We start from the raw sequence: 19,188 nt of genomic DNA on the forward strand, positions 1-19,188 counted from the left end.
CCGCTTCTTGCTAAGGTTTGGCAGGTTTATTGTCCCCCAAAGCTAAAACATTTCATGTGGCAAGTGCTATCGGGTAGTATTTCGGTGTCAGCCAATTTGAGACGGAGGGGCATAGAATGTGACGTTGGATGTATGCGGTGTGGGGCGGCTGAGAAGACTGTTAATCATGCTATTTTTGTGTGTCCGCCTGCCCGTCAGGTCTGGGCTTTGGCCCATGTTCCTGTGGGGCCTAACCAATTTCCAACGGCTTCTATTTATGCAAATGTAGATCACTTTTTGGGACCTACGAATCCGGGTTCCAGTGTAGCGGTTTTCCCGTGACTTATGTGGTATATCTGGAAAGCAAGAAATGCTTGTGTGTTTGAGAATCAGACGGAACGGCCGGATGATATTGTGCAGATAGCGCAAGGAGAAGCGACTTCTTGGTTTCAGGCCCAGGTGGAAGATTGTAACAACCTGTCCCGTGGACCCTACTAGCCCACCGCTAGCTGCCCCAATGGACCGTCCGTGAACCCTACTAGCCCACCGCTAGCCGGCCCAACAGACCCCAAGCTGGCCCTGCAGGGCATCGATCCTAACCCATCACTGTGGATATCCAAATCCACTAGTAGGTTATTGGTGCGCCAGGCGTTCCTCGAACCCTGGTCCTCACCCTTTAACAACCTTCCCACAGGACAAGCTGTCACCAATTGATCTGCAGGTCAATTGGTGGCAACTTGTCTTGTGTGAAGGTTGTTAAAGGGTGGGGACCAGGGTTCGAGGAACGCCTGGTACACCAATAACCTACTGTGGATTTGGATGAATAGTTCCATTTGCTCAGTGAGGGGTTAGGATCGATGCCCTGCAGGGCCAGCTTGGGATCTGTTGGGCCGGCTAGCGGTGGGCTAGTGGGGTCCACGGACGGTCCGTTGGGGCAGCTAGCAGTAGGTTAGTGGGTTTCGCGGGACGGGTTGTCACAAAGATGAGGGAGAGGAGGTTAATCCCTCTCCTATGGTTCCGGGTCCTCCGCTCCATCGGCGGAACCCTCCTCTTCCATTGGTTTATTCAGGCTATCGATGCTTTGTTGATGGCTCTTGGAAAGAAACAAATGTTTTTGCGGGTGCAGGATGGTTTTGTACTTCTTCGCAAGGCTCCCCACCAATTCTAGGAGCAACCAATTTTTGGCGCAGTCTATCTCTTCTACATGCAGAAGTGGAAGCTTTCAGCTGGACGATGCGGTGTATGATTGGCCACGACTTTAGAGAGGTGGCTTTCTTTACGGACAGTTTGGATCTGGTGAAGATGGTGTCTTCCCCTCAAGACTGGCCGGCCTTTGCAACATATTTGGAGGGAATCAAGATGGACCAGGCGGAGTTCTCTTCTTTCTCTTTATTTCATATTTCTAGAAATGCAAATGTAAAAGCGGATTCTTTGGCTCGCCAAGCGCGCCTTTCTCCGCATCATGTTTTGTTTGTAGGCGACTTTCCTTCAAATTGGTTCGTTTGAGCTGATTCTTTTGTTGACAAAAAAAAAAAAGTAAAATTTATTCAACCAAAAAAAAACCATGTTTACATTATATGCATCGTTTGATAGAAATAAAATTGAAACAAGTAACTATTGTAAAGAAAACTGAGCCAAAGCACTAGCCTCTCAAGGCAAACCAAATGCCCGGCCGAACCATCTTCAAGCTTAGGGGAACTTGTCTTCTTGACAGAGCATATATCTATTGCGGACTACTTTATCTATTGATTTGATAGTGTAATCAGGTGTCTTAGGAATCTCACCGTGCAGCCTCCCGTTGCGTTCACACCATATTATTTATGTGAGCGGATGATAAAATGGTGCAAAATGGATTGAAACAAAAGTCAAGTCAATGTAGAAGACCATGTAGCCATAGTATACATAGATCCACAAGATATATAGGTGAAGATGGAAAAAGTTTCGTCCATGATTATATCTCACGTAATTCCTCTTGATAGATCAAGGCCCTTGTCGTACATTCATATTCTTAAGTCAAAAACTCAGATGCTGACGCTGTCGGTGTAATTAATAAGATCTCACCATTGGTTGGAAGATGCGATGTCCTTATAATTAATGTTATCTTTTACTCGCATCTACCCATAAAACATCAGACTCGGGCACATATTCTCCTTATAATTAATGTTCCCTTTTACTCGCATCTACCCATAAAACATCAGACTCGGGCACATATTCTACTGCTATTCTTCCCAGGCCTGGCTATCCCTCCCGTCAAATGGTAAGATGCGTAGCCTTAGAAACAAAGGCTGGTTCTTACGTTTTCGAAGGATGCAATCTAAAAGGCCGGTGAATGTCATGTGCATTTAAAAGAGATTTTAACACCGAACTGTCTCGCTGGATGAGATTAAACTAATAAAGAACGCAATGAACATGGTATGTTATGATTGATGTTCATAACTAACTTCTACTCGGGTTCCCTCTCTTTCTCACTTCTTGAACCGTCAATATGGTTTACAAAACCGATCCATTGGTTTATCGAAAAATATGATGGCTCGAAAGAAGCACTCTTATTACACGGCTCTAGCTAGAATTTAAAGCAGAATACGGTATCATTAGAACCAGAAATTCAAACCAAACTCAAATAGGAAATATCATAACAAAAAAGATTTGAAGTGTGAGGTAATGAAGATATGGTGAGACGTGGAATATTAACCATCAATGATAAATTTCTGGTTTTTCTAATCAACAATAAATGATTGATTGGCGGATCAACTAAACGTCAGCCTCGTGGGTCATTTAGCAGCGTACTCTCTTTTATTATAGCCGTTCGACTACTGTATTTACTTCTCAAAAAAACTGAGGGACGAATATTTTAGGTCAAGCTATGACGTGATTTGCTAATTATCTTTTTTTTTTTTCTCACGATATTATTAATGACTTTTTTGGGTACATACTACTCCCTTTGTTTCAATATAAGTATAAAAAAGTTTAGGCTTTTTTTGTTTGTTTCATTTATATAAAAACATTTCAAGTTTCTATGCATTTTTAATATTAATTTAATAATTTTTGACTATTTAAATTATGCAGTATTTTTTTTCTATTAGTTAAATTATGTTAAAGAATTATATTTATTGATTCTTAATCTTGGTGTTTTTAGCCAAAACCATGGTACAATATTCTTTTTTTCAATGTCAAACTATAAATAAATAATTAAACATACAGTATGTTAAAAGTGATTAGCTTAAATATAAAACAATTAACATATCCTTGAAATCTTTAATAAATTCTGAATTATTTGAGAAATAGAGATTGCAACTACGACGTCAATTATTTTTAATTTTATAAATAACTACAACTAAGTATTTACAGTCACATTTAATAGAGACTGCACTGCAACGTCATTTATTTTTAATTTTATACCATAATAACTAGATTAGGACTGTACCGCGGGCAAAATTATTTATAACTAAAATATTTCAATTATAAGTTATATTTGTTGGTTAAATATGCTATAATAATTATTAAATAAACCATATAATACTGCAATATAATTTATTGTTTACATAAGATTTATTTAATCAATTTAATTAGATATGTCTATTTTCTGATACCGACAATGTTAACAAATTAATAAAATGATGTTTTACCCCTGTAACACCGAATTAATGATATTTTTTTTAATTTATATAAATATTGATAAAACCTGTCCCGCTATATAACCCCGTCCCGAGATACTTTAACTCACACTATATCATCTTAATTTTTAATATTTATTGTGTATCTACGGTATAACATTTAGCATATTTAACTTTTTTAAATTTTTTAATATTTTTCATATTTAACTTTTTAAAAATCTTTAAAATAAAAAACCGGAATAAACCAAATAAAAGTTTTTGAAGTTTGAATGTCTAATAATTCAAGCTTTCTACTCATTTGTATTCAGAATCTTTTTGGTCTCTTTTATAGTATGACTCTGAACCATTGTCCAATTTTTTTAGACGATGTGGGATATTATACGGGAATTTTTTTCTTCATCTATTGAGTAATATATGTCCGTTTTAAAAATTTTGTATTACATCATATGCAAGAAAGAATCACAATTTTTATTAACTAAATGTATTATAGAATAATTCAAAATAATTTAAATATAAATTCAAATAAAAATGAAAGGGAATAATATATTTATGTTTGAATGAAGTAGAAAGATTTCCTTATTTTTTTAAATCTTATCTATAATTAATTTTAAAGTTTTGGTAACTAATATTAAAGTCAATACATTAAATGTAAAAACTTTCTAGAGAGTATTTTTGAGAAAAAACTGCTACAAAAATACTAGTATAGATAAGTTAAGTTTATTATAAAATAATTTTTTTAGCCCATTTTGCATTAAATAATAAATATTACAATTGTCATTTAAGAATGCACGTTCTATCATCAGCTTCGACCACATTAAAAGCATGAACATATGTGTGAACATACACAATCACTTAATTAAGTACTAGCTAATTCTATACTAATGTTCGAAACAGACAACGTGAAACTGAAATAAACATATAGTTTTCTGGCGACTACAATTTTTTGTATGTTTTGTTAGAAGAAAATTAACCGTCACCCTTTATAATTTTTTTTTTTTGCTGTAACAAACATAAAAGACCAAAAGAAGAGAGCCACATTTAAGACCACTTATATATATGTAGGTATAGACAAACTTTATACTATAAAAGAAGAAAGAGAGAGAGAAGAGAAGAGATATGCACATAGGGAAGGGGAGAATGAAGAATAAGGAGGAGGAGGAGGAGCCGCTCAGCCCGATGGCGCGAGTATTCCAGTCGCCAGACATAGACATATGTCCAATCGTCAACATTGGTTTCAAAACCAAAATTAATCCTGACGTTGTTCTTGATGCATTGAGGCATAATGTCTACAAGTATCCTCGTTTCTCAAGCAAACTGGTACCCACTTATACGTAGTTATTCTCGATCACTTGTAAATGTTGTATTCAAACATGACCTGATCTAGAATTTTTTTTTATATAAAAAAATTTCTTTTAAATGATTTGATACTTATAGAAAAAGAAAGAAAAATAATGATATGTTTGATGATTAATTTACATGATCTCAATGTACTTGATATTTTGAGTCAAATCATCTGACATAGTGTTTGGTCTCAATATGTCTTATCTTAATAGTCTGAAAATGGTGCAAAATGGATCAAGACCGAAGTCAATGTAGAAGATCATGTAATTGTACCATACATAGATCTAGAAGAGATATGTGAAAGTGGACAAAGCTTCGTCGATGATTATTGCTCACGTCTCACAATGACTCCTCTTGATAGATCAAGACCTTTGTGGGACATTCACATACTCAACGTCAAAACCGCTGATGCTGAAGCAGTCGGTGTAATCAGATTTAACCATGCGTTGGCAGATGGGATGTCCTTCATTTCCCTTGTGCTCGCATGTACCCATAAGACATCAAATCCAGACATGTTGTCTACTGCTACTCCTTTGGTGAAACGGCGAACCACAGTGCCGCATAGCCTTGAGAAAACTGGCTGGTTCGTAAGGGTAATATTCACCATTGGTTCTACAATGAGACTGCTTTGGAATACAATCGTAGATGTGTTCTTGCTTGCTGCGACGGTGTTGTTTTTGAAGGATACAATGACGCCACTGAAAGGCAATGCGAATGTCAGGAGAAATCCAAGGAGATTTTATCACCGAACTATCTCTCTGGATGACATTAAACTTATCAAGAATGCTATGAACATGGTAACGTTGCGATTTATGTTCATAACTCTGTTGAGGATTTTAATTTCTCTTACCTTACTTAATAGATCTGTGCTTTTTTATTACATATGCTGTCATTAGACTATCAACGATGTTCTACTCGGAATTACACAAGCTGCTCTTTCTAGCTATATGAATAGACAATATCTTGTTTCCCAAGAACAAGACAAGAATGATGAGCTGGAGGATGGATCATTATTGACTTCATATCTTCCAGATGGTATACGGTTTCGTGCAGGTTGTACAGTAAATCTAAGGTCAGACATCGGGTTCAAGGTTAGAAACATACTCCTCAAATCTTATAATTTATAATTCTTTAATTCTCAACAAACAATATTTAATTTATAATACTTCTTATGCATAAAGCCTTTGGCAGAAATGATGGTGAAGGATTCAAAATGCAGGTGGGGAAACTACTTCAGTTTTCTTATCTTGCCGTTATCGATTGGTTTAGAAACCGATCCATTGGTTTATCTAGAAAAATCCAAAGCTATTATGGCTCGAAAGAAGCACTCTTATCAAGCTGCTCTAGCGTATTTTTTTATCAAAATCATCCTAAAAGTGTTAGGAGCTAAGGTAAAATAAATTTGAGATTGTGTAATCTGCATATTTATATGGGCAGTACATATTAACTCACTCCTGTCACTATAGGCAGCATCATTAGCATTCAATCAACACTTGAAGAACATAACGACATGTGTGTCAAACGTTATGGGCCCTATGGAAGAAATCAGTTTCCGTGGCCATCCCATCGCTTACATTTCTCCAAGCTCTTATGGACACTCACAGGTACGTCTTTTTTATTTTTTGTGTGTTGTTGCGTAATTTAATTTAAATCGTAATTAGCTTTTCTTTTTGATTGATTGTTTCTTGTTTTTGTGTTCGATAGGCATCGTTGATACATTACACAAGTTATGCGGGGGAAGTGACAATCACGATAGGGGTTGATCCTACTGTAATACCAGATCCTCACAAGATTTGTGATGATATGGAAAAATCACTAAAAACAATGAAAGCTGTTCTTTGGGAAAGAAGGTTACTCTAAGGCCCATGAGGCCTCAACTCATTCAAACCTTGTGTTTGCTCCTCGTTTTAAGTCCTGCATTGGTCATTCCTTTGCTTCATCTACACTGTTATCGCATCTCTTTCTCATGCTATTTTAATTCTTCGCTCTGTTTAGCATTCTCAAATATGGTCTAAAGCTAGTTGAGAGGTTTTAAGGTTGAAGAAAACTCAAAGCTAAACTCAAATGTCGTGTCTTAAGAAGTTAAAACCTCACGTTACTAGTTTCTGCAACCCACACAATACAATTCCCTAGCTGAATATTTTGGATATAAAATAAAAAAAATAGCGCTATTAGTTGGAAATTAATCATCTTTCCTTTCAACCACAATCCTTTATACTATAAAGCACAAGTCATCTGTCCAGTAAAATTTTGCCACGTGGATTTCTGTTTCAAATTTTAATTATAAAACAATCCTAAAACAAATTAAAGATCGTGTAGAAAAGTAAGCAAAACTAATAATTTTGAAGAAAGGGCGAAGAAAAAAAAAACTGGGCTTAGAAACAATAGGGACAATATTTAACTGTTCCACCGAGGCACTATTCCACGATCCCTTTTTCTCGGCCATGCTTTTAAACAAAAACAGTTCATTATTCTCATATATAATCATGTCTTGATCTCTCATATTTGCCTCATCTTCATAGTTTGGGTTCTTTTCATTCTTTATTTTTCTAAAAACCTAGAGTACTTAACTACGCATGGCTTCAAATCAGACTTTTATGTTCACTTTCAAGGATTTTCGTCCTTTCAATAATTCGATCTTTTACAATTTACTATATATGTCTTTTTTCCGTTTGCTCACGTCTGCTTTATTTATTTCATCGTCTTATTCTTTCGCATCAAATCTGTCATGGAGGAAGAATCGTCGTGAGCTCTTTGCGTCTTAGTTATTTATTCAATTATCCTTGAGGAGAGATATACTTAATTACGATGCTTCATGGAAAGTGGGATGAGAATTTAAGGTGATTAGCACGTCATCATTGCTCAGTTCATTGGATAATTCACTGTTATGATTTTTGAGAATTGAGATTCACATTTAGTTTTTTTTTTTTGTTAATATGATAGTTTATGTAGATAGGTTGTTCCTATTTAACCATGTATTTGACAATATGCAGTGTTCAAGAAGTTGCAGAGTGATAGTGAAAGTATTTATTATGCTCACGTCTTGATTTCTAAGGACAAACAGGAAGATGCTAAGTAACAACAAGACCATTTCAGAGGCCCAATTGCTAATAAATCACAAGGATCAATGGGTCATGTTGACCTAGAAAACTTTTGAGGAAACAACGAAAAGAGAAGGTACCGAAACAATTATTTTGAAATCTACGTGCATAAAGTACGCTGTACTTCGTAAACCAATTTACCAAATTCCAAATTATTAATTTTTTTACTTCATCTAAAACTTTGCAGAACAAGTATGCTTTAAAGTAGGAACATGTTTCTAAGGATTTCGAGGAGTTGAAGATAGTAAAAAAAAAACATTCCATTCCACTATCTCAGTTCACTCAACTTTTCTATTATATCGTTGGAGAACATTTTAAGCAATTGGAACTCGAAGCAGACCAATAAATTACATATATGGTAATTGCCATGTGCCCGAAGCAAGTAGGAATATTGTAAGTAACACATAATTTAGAAAGTCGCAGTGGTTCTTTGTGCTAATACTCCTATATTATATGATTTCAACACTTTTAATTCCGTGCGTATGCACGGGGCAAATACTAGTATAAATATAAATGTGGACATACATACACAACTACTAAAAAGTACTAGTTAAATCCAATGTTTAAGCCTTAAATCTAATTAATTTGCCACAACTTCTTTTATCAAAGCCACATTAAGAGTAAGCTTAACTAAAAATTCAAAAAATCAAAAATGTTTTTTTTTATAATAATGAAAGGTCCAAACAAATTTTTTTTTTGCCCAAGGTTCGATATTGAGCCGGGGAAGATCACGGGGCTACATAATTTATAGCAGAATTTCAAACCAAACTCAAAAAGGAAATAATTGAAACCAGAACTAATTTCAAACCAAACTAAAAAAGGAAATATCATAATTTGAAGTGTGAAAAAGAACAAAAAAATTAAAGTGTGAGTAAAATATATAAAGATATGGTTTTCTTTTCTTATATATTTCTATTTCTCTAACCAACAATATAAACAGTTTCGGCCGTCCATAAGGCAAGCAAAGCACAAGGCCAAATTATATATAGTTTAGTTGAAAGACCACATTTGCATAATAATCTGTTTAGTCTGGCATGGTAGTCCATTGTTATGTCTAATGCTGCAGGTTCTACGCTTAATCTGGTTATTAAACTTTTTTTTTTCCTTGTTTTTGTTTGTCCTTGGGCACTTGTTTGATAATATTCCCTATATATTAATAGAGAAGTACTCTTATACAAAAAGTTGATTTGTCACACTCACATAGCTTTTGTGTCTTTTTTAATAAATGTCTTTACATTTTATTATTATTTTACATAAATGTGTCAATCAATGACATATAAGGTAATGTTTTTTAGTTTTTTTTTGTCAACCATTGGGCCACAACAGGCCGACCCATTAGTCTAATCCCTACATTCGTAAGGAGCGGGACTCGATCCCTGATGTGATAGTGCCTTGTGCATTAAAGACTTACCTTTGGCCACTGAACTAAGGTCATTTCACGTTTTTTTAATTAGTTTTAAAAAATGAAAGATTTAATCAACAATTAAAATTCAGAAATGTATTCATATAAAATATTTAATTATTAGAAGTAAATTCTATTTCACAAACAATAAAAAAGTATTCATTTATTTACCACTTTTATATATTTTTCTCATTACATTTTTTAAACTTAGGATTAGTTTAAACTAAATTGATTAGTCTAAAAATTTTTGTTTTATCTATTTAGTAGCATAGTGATGTTGATAATAATGTGAAACATGAATTTGATTTTAGATCCACAAAATAACATCAAAACTTTCTACACCATCTTAAATTCTTTTGCAAGTTCAAATATTTCACGGGTGAAACATATATTACAGAAAATAAATGCAAATTTGAATAAACAAAAAAACATTTATTTACATATTTTGTTTTACACAAACGTATCTTAAATCTCAAATAATAATTTTACTCAGAATGTTTTCTTTAAACCGATTTATCCCGCACATAGTGCGGGTTGGTACCTAGTGGTTTCTTTTTTTTGGTAAAGCATCTTTAAATATTTGGTTTATTTAAATAAGATATTTGTTGCTTATTCAAAAAAAAAAATCTTCAGAAAATCAAAAATGTTTACATTTATAATTGTTAATTTTCATAAGTAATAAAATGTTACACTTTATTAAAATATTTTATAGTACTTTAAAAATAATTTAATATAATTTTTTCTCTTTAATATATATATCTTATTATATAAAGTTTGATATCAAAGTTACTCATCAACAAGATCATGACACATGTCAGTTGTATCATTCAGATGTTGACACATGTCAATTTTAAATTTATTTAAATTTTAAAAATATAAAATATAAAAATTTAAAACCTACCATAAAAAGGTTTTTTTTTTTGTTAAAATAGAGAAAACAAAAACGAATTTTATTTAAAATCTTTTAAAGAAAAAAAACTTTGCAAACTTCCAAATGTAAAACAAAAGTTTTATTTTTAACAGTTTAAAAAAATATTAAAAGGCAATTATAAGAAAATTATAAAATTTAAACAGCTTTAAAAACAAATTAGAAAAGATCATTATAAGGAAATTATATATATATATATATATATAAAATTTGAAATTATAATATTCTTTACTTATTTAATTTTTAAGTTGCTAATTTCACAAGAAAAATGAATACTTTTTATATAAGATAAAAAATGATTGTGAAAATTATACAATTAATTAATGTTTCTAAAAAAATGTAAATACTCACCTTTACATAAATAAAAAGATTGTTGAAATTTTTTTTAAAAAAAATAGATCGTCTCATATTTTTTTCATCAATTCAAAAAGACTGCTATTGTAATATATAAGATAGGAGTATGTAAGATTAACGTATGCGTTTTTGTAACTATAAAAATGTTAAAGTGAAGAGACATATAATAGGTTTTTTGATCCCGAAATCATTGTACTATCCTCTCCGCTTAAAGGAATTGACTCCCGCGATAGCCTCCTCTTCTTAAGGCCACAGTCCAATGATGGTCATCCTGATGTCTCTCCGTTACAAATTACAGGTCATATGAAAGAGGAATCCATGGTCGCTAACCGGCATTGTGTTTGGCGTTTCGAAAGGTATGTTTCAAAACCATCACAAACAACATATCAAAATTTTCTTTTAATTATGGTAATGCAGAAAGTATTTAGGAGTCTCATCTATAAGATGTTAGCCTTTGAAGAGTGTTTGAAGAGGGGACTTAACATATTTTTTCTGTTGCCTGTAAGGCTTTCGTTTAGAAAGCAGGGTTACTTCCACTTCTTCATCGACATTGTGTTCAATTTCCTATATTTGTTTTAATGGTTGTACTTTATTGGTTTAATGTATCATGTAAACGTTTATGGTATACTATAATTGATTTGCCGTTAAAAAAAAAGACAATTTGTTGGTAAGTAGTAAAGACTAAAGAGTATATTTTAACAGTAAAATATATAAAATATATTTGTGTATACAAAAGTGGTAATATACATAGTAGATGTAAATGGATATACAATAGTGTATTATAGCAAAAAAAAAAAACTATTTTCTATAACTAAAAGTTTATCTCTTTACTTTTATACATTTTTTTTTGAGAATTTGTTAAAAATACCCCTTTTGATATACCCTTTTTCAAAAATATCTTCTTTTCTGGCTATTTTTATTTTTGCCCTCCTTTAATTTTTAATGAACATTTTACCCTTAAATAAAAAATATTTTATTCAATAGAAAAAACAAAATTTTCCCTCCAAAAAAATTTCTGACATATTTTCCCGCCAAAAATTTTTCGAAAATTTTTTTTGTCATAAAAGTTTTCGACAAAAAATTGCCCGCAAAAATAAATTTACAAGGTTTTTAAAAGGTTTTATAAGGTAGAAGAAACCTTATAAAAACCTTATAAACACCTTTTAAACGCTTTTACAAGATTTTTAAAAGGTTTTAATAGGTTTTTAAAAGGTTTTTTAAACATCTTGTAAACGCTTTTACAAGGTTTTTAAAAGGTTTTTAAACACCTTGTAAACGCTTTTACAAGGTTTTTAAAAGAGTGTACAATATTTTTAAAAGGTATAAATTTCAATTTTTTCGCGGGAAATTTTTTTTTTTTGGGGGGGAAAAAAAATTTTTGACGGAAATTTTTTTCGATTTTGGCGGTAAAATTTTTCATTTTTGGCGGAATTTTTTTTTGATTTTGGTGACTGTACATTCTTGTTGTCATTTAAAGAAAGAGTAATTTGGTCATTTTGTTCATAAAGAGGGGTAGTTTTAAAAATGGTCAACATGGAGGAGTATTTTTAAAAAGGGACATGAAAAGGGGGTATTTTGAAAATGCCCTTTTTTTTTACTTACGAAAAGAATTAATATATATATATATATATTCTTTGTTAAATTTAATTTAATTTTAATAACTTTGAGCTCATCTATAACTATTTTCTTTAACTAAAACTGTATCTATTTACATTTTTTTTAACCAAAACATAAATTAAAAGTAAATTCCTCGGTTAGTTGCCCAAGCCGTAGGGAAGAGGTTTACAAAAGAAACTTTAGAGATAAGAGAACGCGAAGCACGGACAAAACAATCTGCCTTCATATTTGACACACGCGGGATCCAAGAGATGGAGAATTGTGGGAAGGACTCCAGCAAGTTAAACTCATCGAGCAGGTTGGAGAAAGACGACCAATCTCTGCAGCACGTATCCGCTCCATGGTCCACAACAACGCTTCTAACTCCGAATGCATGGGGGAGGGGCTCCGTCTTAGACACTTGGCCCCCAACAGCCTCAACAACAAGGTTCGCTCCTCACCAACACAACACCACCAGCCCAATCCTGAATGCACATTGGTTGCTTTCCAAGAACCATTAATCTGATAACGAGGTGAAGAAACCTGGACATCCGAAGACGGAGATGGAGCTGACATGACCGCCGTAAAAGAGAGCGCCTCTTCCCAGACTAGCTTATCACCCAAAGCCTGAGCAATTATATCATTTGCCTTGATTTCTAAACCTTGAAAAACTTTTTTTTTATGACCTTCCAGATTTTTCATAAAATCCATGGTAATTGAAGAAGTTGATGAGGATCACCCTGTTGAGAGGCATCCCACTAGAAAACAAAATCCAAAATCGAGTACACCGACTCATATGGAAAATCCTCTCAGGAGACTGGAGGTGGAGATAAATCCTAAACTTCACAAGAGCGAGGGAATTCAAAGAAAACTTGATTAATAGTCTTAGTTGCAGAGTCGCACCTTTTACACCCAATATCACATTGGACACCTCGGTGTATCTATTTACTCTTATAGATAGTTTTTAATTACTAAAAATATTTACTTTATATTCTTTATTAAATTTTATTTTATTTTAAAAACTCTAAACCGGCACATCGGATGGGTCCTAATCTAGTATATATAACAAATCACATGTTTAGGCCAGCAAAAGCATAAGACCGGCCCTGAATATAAATGATATGGTTGGCGATTGGCAAAAGGTCTGCGTCGTGGGTCATTAGTGTAAGAGATATTTGTATTAAGGACCTAAGTGTAATTAGCAGTAACTTAACCTATTGTGTACACACTATAAATATTGTAAACCCTCACAATGAATGAATAAAAGCTTTCCATTCTATATGGTATCAGAGCCTACGATACCTACTAAACCCTAAATTTTTTTTTTCGGCCGCCTCTCTTCCCTTCTTCTTCTTCTTCTTCTTCTTCTTCTTCTTCTTCTTCTTCTTCTTCTTCTTCTTCTTCTTCTTCTTCTTCTTCTTCTTCTTCTTCTTCTTCTTCTTCTTCTTCTTCTTCCTCTTTGCTCTCTTTCGATCATGTCTGGATCCACCTCTCCGGCCTCTGTTTCTGAGACCATCGCTGTCTCCACCTCTCCCACGCTTGTCAATGTCAATATGACAAACGTTACTAAGCTTACCTCGACTAACTTCCTTATGTGGAGTCGTCAGGTTCATGCTTTGCTTGACGGTTATGATCTTGCCGGCTATGTCGATGGATCAGTCACCGCTCCTTCTCCTACTGTCTCCGTTGATGGCGTGATCTCTCCGAACGCCGACTACACCTTATGGAAGCGCCAAGACAAACTGATCTATAGTGCGTTGCTTGGTGCCATCTCCGTCACGGTTCAGCCTCTTCTCTCGAAAGCTGTCACTGCCGCTGACATATGGACAACCCTCTCCTCCACCTATGCCAATCCCAGCCATGGTCATGTCCAACAGCTTCGTCATCAACTCAAACACTGGACGAAGGGGACGAAGACAATCGATGCTTATTTTCAGGGTTTTACAACCCGCTTTGATCAACTTGCACTCCTTGGGAAGCCGGTTGAGACTGAGGCCCAACTCGAGTTTATTCTCGAAGGCTTACCTGATGATTACAAGACACTTGTTGATCAGATAGAAGGACGTGACACACCTCCATCGTTGCTGGAACTCCATGAGAAGCTCATCAACTTTGAAACCAAGCTCACCACCAAAGCATTGGCGTCGTCCTTGCTTCCTGCCTCCGCGAATGTTGCCAACTATCGTGGCAACTCGGGTTCTAATGCTGGTCGTTCCAATGGCCGCTCCAATAATCGTGGTGGTGGTCAGAATCAGTCATACTCTCGCAATCAGTCCTCACCACGTCCGTATCAAGGCTGCTGCCAGCTTTGTGGGATTTATGGTTATAGTGCACGACGTTGTTCACAGTTGCACCTTTCGTCGCAGCAGTCTCCGATGAATCAATCATCGGTCTCCTCCTATCCTCCTTGGCAACCACGAGCGAACATGGCGGTCACACAACAGTACAACCCGGGGAACTGGCTGTTGGACAGTGGCTCTACTCATCACCTCACGTCCGACCTCAATAATATCGCCCTACATCAGCCGTATACCGGTGGGGAGAGGTCACCACAGCGGACGGTGCTGGGATGCCGATTACACACACTGGTTCTGCCTTGCTTCCCACACCAACTCATTCTCTTGCTTTGAATGGTGTTTTGAGTGTTCCTAATGTTCAAAAAAACCTTATCTCTGTGTATCGCTTGTGTAACACTAATGGAGTTACGGTTGAATTTGCACCTGCTTATTTTCAGGTGAAGGATCTCAGCACGGGGGCCAGGCTCCTACTAGGGAAGACTAAGAATTAGCAGTACGAGTGGCCGCTATCCGTGTCATCACCAACCTATATGTTTACGGCACCTTCCCCAAAGGCTGATCTCAACTCTTGGCATGCGAGGCTTGGTCACCCGTCTCTATCTATCTTAAAAGCACTTGTTTCTCAATTTTCTTTACCAGTTTCTTCCTCTTTGCACCAAACAATGTCTTGTTCTGATTGCCTTTTGAATAAAAGTCATAAACTTCCATTTCATACAAACACCATTTCCTCCACACATCCTCTTCAATACTTATATACTGATGTGTGGACTTCTCCTATAATTTCTGTTGATAATTTCAAATACTACTTGGTTATCATTGATCACTTTACGCGATATACTTGGCTCTATCCCCTCAAACAGAAATACAATGTGCGAGACATTTTTGTTGCTTTCACTGCTTTAGTTGAGAACAAGTTTAAGAATAAGATAGGGACGGTCTATTCTGACAACGGAGGAGAGTTTGTTGCACTACGTCCATTTCTTGTCTCTCATGGCATCACTCACTATACCACGCCGCCGCATACACCCGAGCTCAATGGGGTCGCCGAACGTAAGCACCGGCATGTGGTTGAGACGGGTTTGGCTCTTCTCAGTGCGGCTTCCATGCCCACCAGTTATTGGAGCTACGCATTTGCTACTGCCGTTTATCTAATTAATCGGATGGTCACTCCTGTCATTGCCAATGTCTCACCATATTACAAGCTGTTTGGTCAAGTTCCTAATTATCTCAAGCTTCGGGTCTTTGGCTGTGAATGCTATCCGTGGCTCCGGCCTTATGCCTCACACAAGCTAACTGCTCGCTCGGTGCCTTGTGTTTTCTTTGGCTATTCACTCACGCAGAGTGCATATTTTTGCTTGGATAAGGTGTCGGGTCGGATCTATACGTCCCGTCATGTTCAGTTTGTTGAGTCGCGGTTTCCGTTTGCTTCACCACCTTCGTCACCGGTTGAAGTTGTTGAACCCGCTGTTGGTAGTGCTCCGCCACATGAGTTGATTTCGGTAGCCTCTCCTCCACTCGCTCCTGCTTGTTCTCCGTCTCCCTCGTGCTCAAGTCCTCACCGCTCTCCCTCTGTCCCATAGTCTCCACGGGTTACGCCTGAACCACCCCGTTCACCAACTCTGTCTCTTGCTACGACAGAGCAGCCTTCATCGTCTTCCTCACCGACACAACCTGGTTCGCCTTCATCGCCAGCATCCTCCTCGCCTACAATCCCGACACCATCACCATCCCCATCCCCGATCCCAGCTCCACCACCGCCTCCGGCACCTGCTAACCGGCATCCTATGCAAACTCACCGAAAGAACAACATCACCAAACCTATCACGAAGCTCACCCTTACCACCACAACCAAGCCACAACACAAGATTCCAAAGACGGTGGCCGAAGCGTTAAAGGATCCGAGATGGCGGCAGGCGATGTGTGAAGAGATAAATGCACAAACACGGGAGGGGACATTTGACTTGGTTCCACCTCATCCCTCACAGAATGTCATTGGCTGTAAGTGGGTATTTACAATTAAATATCATCCTAATGGTGAACTTGACAGGTACAAAGCCCGACTTGTGGCCAAGGGTTTTCACCAACGGTATGGTCAGGACTTCACTGAAACGTTTAGCCCTGTTATAAAGTCGACTACTGTTCGGTCTGTTCTCCATGTTGCGGTCAGTAAGGGTTGGAGTATCCGTCAAATTGATGTGAATAATGCTTTTCTCCAAGGTCGGCTCAAGGATGAGGTCTATGTCACACAACTGCCTGGCTTTGTTGATCGGGATCATCCTCATTACGTTTGTCGACTACATAAAGCTCTATATGGCCTCAAACAGGCCCCTAGGGCTTGGTACCAGGAACTCCGTGCGTATCTCCTCACACTTGGTTTTGTGAACTCTGTCGCTGACACATCTCTCTTCATGCGGCGCCAGGGTACGGATGTGGTCCATGTGCTCGTCTATGTTAACGATATGCTTATCACGGGAAACAATGGTGCTCTTCTCACAACCTTCATCGCTCACTTATCCTCACGGTTCTCTCTCAAGGATTTAGGTGAGATGCGATATTTCTTGGGGATAGAGGCCACTCGCACGAAACATGGACTTCATCTGATGCAAAAGCGGTATATCATTGACTTACTCACTAAGACGAATATGCTCTCCGCTCGTCCGGTGTCGACCCCAATGGCTCCTACTCCCAAGCTTACTCTCACGTCTGGTACACCGCTATCCTCTCCTACCCAATATCGTGCTGTCCTTGGAAGCTTGCAGTATCTCTCGTTCACCCGACCTGATCTAGCATTTGCTGTTAACCGCCTGTCCCAGTTCATGCATTGTCCGACTGATCTCCACTGGCAGGCTGTCAAACGCGTCCTTCGCTATCTTGCCGGCACTATCACCGTGGGTATCTTTCTCCGGGCTAATACACCGATGATGTTACATGCTTACTATGATGCAGATTGGTCTCGCGACCTCACTGATGCTGTTTCTACCAATGCCTATATCGTCTATCTTGGAGGGAATCCGATTTATTGGTATTCACGCAAACAACAAGGAGTTGCTCGCTCTTCCACGGAATCTGAATACCGGGCTGTGGCGAATGCGGCTTCCGAGCTCAGCTGGGTCTGTTCTCTCCTCACGGAACTTGGGATTGTCTTGCCTGCACCGCCGGTGATTTACTGTGACAACGTCGGTGCTACGTACCTCTTGGCCAATCCCGTCTTCCACTCTCGCATAAAGCACATCGCTATTGACTTCCACTTTGTCCGCCAATATGTTCAGTCTGGTGCTCTTCGGGTCTCCCATGTCTCCACTCACGACCAACTCGCCGACTGTCTTACTAAACCGTTGCCGCGACCTCAGTTTGAAGCAAATATTTCCAAGATTGGAGTTGCTATAGCCCCTCCATCTTGAGGGGGCGTGTAAGAGATATTTGTATTAAGGACCTAAGTGTAATTAGTAGTAACTTAACCTATTGTGTACACACTATAAATATTGTAAACCCTCACAATGAATGAATAAAAGCTTTCCATTCTATAATTAGCAGAATACTCTCTTTTATTATCTTCCGATGTTTCATTCTAACAATGTTTGAGGGACATAATATTAGGTGTTTGATTTATCACGTGATTTGTAAGTTACATTTTCCTCACAATATTTGTATTAAATATCAATGATATTATTGACGATTGTTGGACCAATGGCGCTCACGGTTGCAAAATGTGGTCAAGTTTTTTTGTTCTTTTGTGTGTATATACTATGTTTTATGAGTGTAATCCTAAATACAAAAATAATGAAATATACAAAAACATCAGACTCTGGCTGTCGGTGTAATTAATAAGATCTCACCATTCGTTGGGAGATGCTATGTCCTTATAATTAATGTTCCCTTTTGTGTGTATATGCCCATAAAACATCAGACTCTGGCACATATTCTATTGCTATTCTTCCTAGGACTGGCTATCCCTCCCGTCAAATGGTAAGACGCGTAGCCTTAGAAACAAAGGCTGTTTCTTACGTTTTCGAAGGATACAATCTAAACGGCCGGTGAATGTCATGTGCAATTAAAAGAGGTTTTAACACCGAACTGTCTCGCTGGATGAGATTTTTTTTTTTTTTTTTTTTTGGTTAAAACTCGTTGGATGAGATTAAACTAATAAAGAACGCAATGAACATGGTATGTTATGATTGATGTTCATAACTAACTTCTACTCGGGTTCCCTCTCTTTCTCACTTCTTGAACCGTCAATATGGTTTACAAAACCGATCCATTGGTTTATCGAAAAATATGATGGCTCGAAAGAAGCACTCTTATTACACGGCTCTAGCTAGAATTTAAAGCAGAATACGGTATCATTAGAACCAGAAATTCAAACCAAACTCAAATAGGAAATATCATAACAAAAAAGATTTGAAGTGTGAGGTAATGAAGATATGGTGAGACGTGGAATATTAACCATCAATGATAAATTTCTGGTTTTTCTAATCAACAATAAATGATTGATTGGCGGATCAACTAAACGTCAGCCTCGTGGGTCATTTAGCAGCGTACTCTCTTTTATTATAGCCGTTCGACTACTGTATTTACT

At 36.8% G+C, this 19,188-nt stretch overlaps 1 protein-coding gene across 3 annotated transcripts; it reads left to right on the plus strand.

Annotated features, from left to right (window-relative positions):
• The first annotated feature begins 4,480 nt into the window (after window positions 1-4,480).
• LOC104769909 (wax ester synthase/diacylglycerol acyltransferase 8) lies at window positions 4,481-6,999 on the plus strand. 3 transcript variants are annotated; one of them, XM_087504550.1, is made up of 6 exons: window positions 4,481-4,910; window positions 5,147-5,731; window positions 5,831-6,025; window positions 6,116-6,325; window positions 6,401-6,538; window positions 6,639-6,999. In XM_087504550.1, the coding sequence occupies exons 1-6, from the start codon at window positions 4,710-4,712 to the stop codon at window positions 6,792-6,794; spliced, it is 1,485 nt and encodes a 494-aa protein (XP_087360676.1). In that variant the 5' UTR covers window positions 4,481-4,709; the 3' UTR covers window positions 6,795-6,999. The 3 variants fall into 3 exon arrangements, 1 of the variants encoding a protein (XP_087360676.1); XR_015592613.1 differs by having other exon boundaries at window positions 4,484-4,910; window positions 6,126-6,325; XR_015592612.1 differs by having other exon boundaries at window positions 4,668-4,910; window positions 6,154-6,325.
• The last annotated feature ends 12,189 nt before the right edge of the window (window positions 7,000-19,188 follow it).

Source organism: Camelina sativa, chromosome 20 (assembly GCF_030686135.1).
Source record: "Camelina sativa cultivar CO46 ecotype springtype chromosome 20, ASM3068613v1".
In the NCBI taxonomy this organism is placed as follows: domain Eukaryota; kingdom Viridiplantae; phylum Streptophyta; class Magnoliopsida; order Brassicales; family Brassicaceae; genus Camelina; species Camelina sativa.